The sequence below is a fragment of the Borostomias antarcticus genome (assembly GCF_949987555.1).
Source record: "Borostomias antarcticus genome assembly, chromosome: 22".
NCBI classification, from domain to species: domain Eukaryota; kingdom Metazoa; phylum Chordata; class Actinopteri; order Stomiiformes; family Stomiidae; genus Borostomias; species Borostomias antarcticus.
In genome coordinates, this window is record NC_140255.1 from 12,796,112 (window position 1) to 12,801,111 (window position 5,000).

At 53.7% G+C, this 5,000-nt stretch overlaps 1 protein-coding gene across 1 annotated transcript in view; it reads left to right on the forward strand.

Moving 5' to 3' along the window:
- cacna1g (calcium channel, voltage-dependent, T type, alpha 1G subunit) overlaps positions 1-5,000 on the forward strand; it is a gene marked incomplete at both ends in the record, with an annotated part of 203,630 nt that overhangs the window by 105,145 nt on the left and 93,485 nt on the right. Inside the window, 1 exon segment of the mRNA XM_084455864.1 lies at positions 4,755-4,914. Within this exon segment, the coding sequence (XP_084311990.1) occupies positions 4,755-4,914 (160 nt within the window).

Below are 5,000 nucleotides of genomic sequence, written 5' to 3' on the forward strand. Positions count from 1 at the left end.
GGCCGTTGATCTCGGGGAGCGTGGTCCGTCACCCACCCCCCCCCCAGTCCAGCCTAATCAAACCGTCTGGTGAGGCGTTGCACTTCTGAAACAGCTAGCATCCATCAGTGGGCTGTCACGCTGTGAAAACCAGGGCAGCTCAGGGAAAAAAAAAGAAGTTTATTGCTGGAACTTTCGACCGCCTGCCAACTTGGCGTCCGTCGATAGCTATATCATATACCCTGGAATTATCTGAAATCAAATGCCTGTTGAAAGTCTACAGCCAGAACCATTTTAGAGTTGAGTATGAGACGACTCCTCCACGCCGTCTCCCTGCCCGTCCGCTTCATAGACCGGATTGGAGCTCCTCTAAATGTTCAACGCGTGCACGCCGTGACAGCTCTCGACCACGACGGACGGACCCCGCCGCTCCTCATGTCCACTTCCTGCCGTGTGATTGATGAGTGGGACGCGGTGGCTGTCAGAGGACTGACGGATACGTCCCTGCATCCTCCTCCCGGTGACAGAACACACCTGCGTGCTTATTCAGGACCCTCACGCCCCCCCCCCGCTCGTAACCCCCGCCGGGCGCCGTCGGAGGCTGTCGATTGGCCGCAGACGGACAGACCCCTAACAAGGCCCGACGTGCCTTGATTACCGTGACATACCATCATTACTCTTAAGTATACCCCCCCCCCCCTCCAGTGGCGACTCAGCGTCCCTCTCCACACTGCCCCCTGCAGGTGGCAGCGAGCCGTGCAGGGAACAAGGGAGGGAACGAGAGAGAGAGAGAGAGAGAGCGTAACAGAGGAGTAAATATCCAAGTTGATCAGTGGCACGGCTACAAATCACCTCATGGGATGAGGACAGGGTGTAAGGATCAGGGCAGTGAGGATGGAGAACCTGATATCCTCCCCTAGAGAGTTAGCGAATCAGACGGTGGGGCCGTTAGCACGCTGAAAGAGGACGCCAGACGCTGGCTGGGATTGATTTTCAGCGCCGGCGGCGTAAAGCGTACGAGTCGAAAAGTAATTATCAGAGGACACATATAAGGCAATGATCCCCCTCCCACTGTCACCTTCACCATCACCATACCCCCCCAACACACACACACACTTCCATACCCCCCCAACACACACACACACTTCCATACCCCCCCAACACACACACACACTACCATACCCCCCCAACACACACACTTCCATCCACCTGCCCTAACCAGATTGGTGCTGGGATAGAGCGCGTTGGGGCACACTCATTGTTTAGCTATGCCCCTTCCTGAAAGCACTATTGGATTGGCTTGCATGCAGGCACAAACACACACACACACACACACACACACACACACACACACACACACACACACAGTCTCTCTCTCCTTCTCCTCTCTCTGTCTTTCATGCTCCCTTTCTCACCACGCACACATGATGCTATTGAGTTGGCATTAGCAAGATGGAGCATTTCATCCTGTTAGGTGTGTGTGTGTGTGTGTGTGTGTGTGTGTGTGTGTGTGTGCGTGTGTGTGTGTGTGTGTGTAAGCGGCACCTGATTCACAGGCTATCTTTTTCTGACACAGCGATAAGCCCTCAAGGGTAACACCACAGGCCTTCCTCCCTCCCTCCCTCTCTCCTCTCCGCCACGCCCCCGTGCTTCTGTGCTGTTTACAAAGCTGTAATTAGAGTCTTGGTGAGAACATCTCCTCTGTTCAACCTCAGGATGCTCTTCATGTTGGAAGGTGATACCGGACGTCGGTGGGTTTTCAATGAGGGCTGAGTGACCGCTGGACTTCCGTTGTTCCGTTCGTGTGCGTGTGGCTGTGTGTGTGTGTGTGTGTGTGTATACCTCTCTTTGCCTGTGAGAAGGAACGTATGCTAAATTAGTCCACGAAACACACTGTTTTCTAGCTTGGCTTTCGACATATTTTTTCACATAAAGTGCATAGTCTTCCAAAGAGATGGACGGTTAGCTCGCCGAGTCCTTGTCAGGGACTAGTTAGTCGGCATAGCCAGGCGGAGGGGGCGCAGGTGCGCTGTGACTTTCTACACATAATGCCCATTAGCGCAGAGTACACAGATCGCGCCGCCGCCCCCGTCAGAGCCGGGCCCCGCACTGGAGGCCTGGGAGATCTAATCTGCCCGTTAACAGATGGTGTCCAATCACATCCAACCACCTGGCATTCATGTCGAGATGAAATGACCGGACTCGGACAAGGCACTGAGACCGAGGGAAGAAAGGGAGCGAGAGGAGCGTTATTAAATATGAAACGTCGATCAATCGGAAGGGGCCGGGGGGAGTCGGGGGGGGGGGCTCTGAAGGAATGATTCAATTATCTGTGTCTGACGGATGAATGACAACCCTGTCCGATATTCTTATCTCAGGATTTCCAGCGCTTTTGTTTGGTCTGGAGAATGCGTTGTCACAGCTGCCATTTTGTGCTTTCCTAAGAGCCGGGGTCGAGACCCTCACTTCCCTTCCATTGAGTTATGGCAACGTTTATAGTGTCTCATCGTCGCTGTCACGCACAATGTCCCAGGAGATCAAAGCAACTTGTTTGTAACACGATGCACATCCTCTATCATCCGACCTGCCGTGGAAGATCTGAGGGAGGATATTAGGGGAGGAATGACAGTGAGCCTATTGAGGCGTGGCCTGTTGTCGGTGTGTGTGGGAGCGTGGCTATGCGGCTGCGTCTATAGTAGACAGTAATCCCTGCCTCTATCAACAGCTTAGGCAGGGCTAAGCACAGTTCTACCAGCTCAGCAGCTGCCGGAGACAGGGGCCCTGCTCTCTGATTTGGAGCACTTGCTTGTTAATGTGTGTGTGTGTGTGTGTTTAAGTGTGTGCTTCTTCATGACTAGGCAGTGAAGGAGAGAGAGAGACAGAGACAGAGAGAGAGAGAGAGAGAGGAGAGGGAGAGGCAAGAGCAAAATTGCTATCCTCTGCAGAAGCTCCCCAATCTTGCCTGAGAGGGTTACGTTCCACACCTCTCCCACCAACCAGCGATTCCCCCCAGAATGCAGTTCAGTTTTCCTGGAGAATTGCGGGTGATTACGAGCGGAGGACAGCGGTCTACCGCACAAACGCTGCATGACTCAGCGTTTACGCAGCCAAAGGACTTGAGCGGCAATCACCACTACATAATCCTCGCGTTCCACCGCAATAGAATAACAAGCAGAGCCCCGTCCCTCATTGGGCGCGGGCCTCTGGGAGTGGGCTATTCACCAGACAACCAGTGTGTGTGAAGAAATAGGTGATATAGCGATTGGTTACCTGGGTATCCGTCCGCTGCGCTGTAGGCATCCTCCCGGCGTCGGTTCTCCCGGCTGAGCTGTCGGCTCGCGGTTCCGCAGGCCGGCTCTCATCGCCATAGTGATAGTGTGGGAGGCGGATATTATAGAGTGTCGCAACACCGCAGGATGGGAGCTCCCGCTGTGGACAGGAATGCTATCTCGCCAGACCCGCTCCAGACATTGGCTTCCTCTCTCTCTCTCTCTCTCTTTCTCTCTCTCACCCTCTCTCCCTCTCTCATTATACCGTGCCATGTTCTCTACTTATTGCTCCCCCTCGTCTTACCACCCTCCCCCTCTCTCGTTCCCACTTTCGTTCTTTCCAAAATGTGCATGATTTGAACATTCTTCACCCCCTAGCAGTGGAGCAGACTGTCTCTTTCTCTCTCTCTCTCTCTCTCTCTCTCTCTCTCTCTCTCTCTCCCTCTCTCCCTCTCTCCCCGTTCTCTGTCCTCCCTCTCTTTCGGTGGGTTGTCAGTGGAACAGACGGGCTCTGCCGGCGCTCCGACATGGATTAACCCGGTTTCTCCAATTACCCGGAAAAATCCTGATCGGAAAATGATTCTCATTACTGACGCCTGGCCTGAGTCACCTGGCTCTGTGTCTGCTGGGAGGAGAACCTGGGAAGGACGGAGAGATGGGGGGATGGAGAAAGAGGAAATGAGCGAGAGAGAGAGAAAGAAAGGAAGAGAAAGAGAGACGTGTGAAGGAGATTGTTTCAGGCAGGGACAGTGGGAGAGGAGAGAGAGAAGAGGGAGAGGGAGAGAGAGAGGGAGGGAGAGGAAGAGAGAGAGGGATAATGAGAGAGAGAGAGGGAGAGTGAGAGGGAGAGAGAGAAGGAGAGGGAGAGAGAGAGAGGGAGAGGCAGAGAGAGAGAGGGATAAGGAGAGAGAGAGGGAGAGAGAGGGAGAGAGGGAGAGAGATGGAGAAAGAGAGAGAGGGAGAGAGATGGAGAGAGGGAGAGAGATGGAGAGAGAGAGAGAGAGAGCGAGAGGGAGAGTGCGAGAGAGAGAGAGAGGGAGAGGGAGAGGGAGAGAGAGAGTGTGTGGGTGTGAGGAAGGTGCCGTGTTGTCAGAAAGCTCAGAGAACACAGTCCAGGCCTTGTGGAAGGGGAATGCAGTTAAGCTGATGCTTTTACTGCGGTTATGTCCATCACTGGCCCACGAACTGACTCTGTCTCTCTCTCTCTCTCTCTCTCTCTCTCTCACACACACACACACACACACACACACACACACACACACTGAGGAGGTACAATATACAGCTATCCCTGACAGCATCTCTCTATGGTACTGGGTTGTGCTGTGCTCTGCACTGTTATCTGTGTATCCTAAATGATTACCCTACCCAAGACTTATCTTATTTGTGTGTGTGTGTGTGTGTGTGTGTGTGTGTGTGTGTGTGTGTGTGTGTGTGTGCGTGCGTGCATGTGTACTGTATGTGTGTGTGTGTGTGTGTGTGTGTGTGTGTGTGTGTGTGTGTCTTCAGGCATGCGTATCCTGGTGACCTTGCTGCTGGACACCCTGCCCATGCTGGGCAACGTTCTGCTGCTCTGCTTCTTCGTGTTCTTCATCTTCGGCATCGTGGGCGTCCAGCTGTGGGCGGGGCTGCTGAGGAATCGCTGCTTCCTGGAGGACAACTTCTCCTTGTGAGTCTCTCTGACGTGTGTACGTGCGCGTGTGCCTGCGTGTGTGTTTATGCAGGATTGTATATATGTTAATGCGTGAACGGATG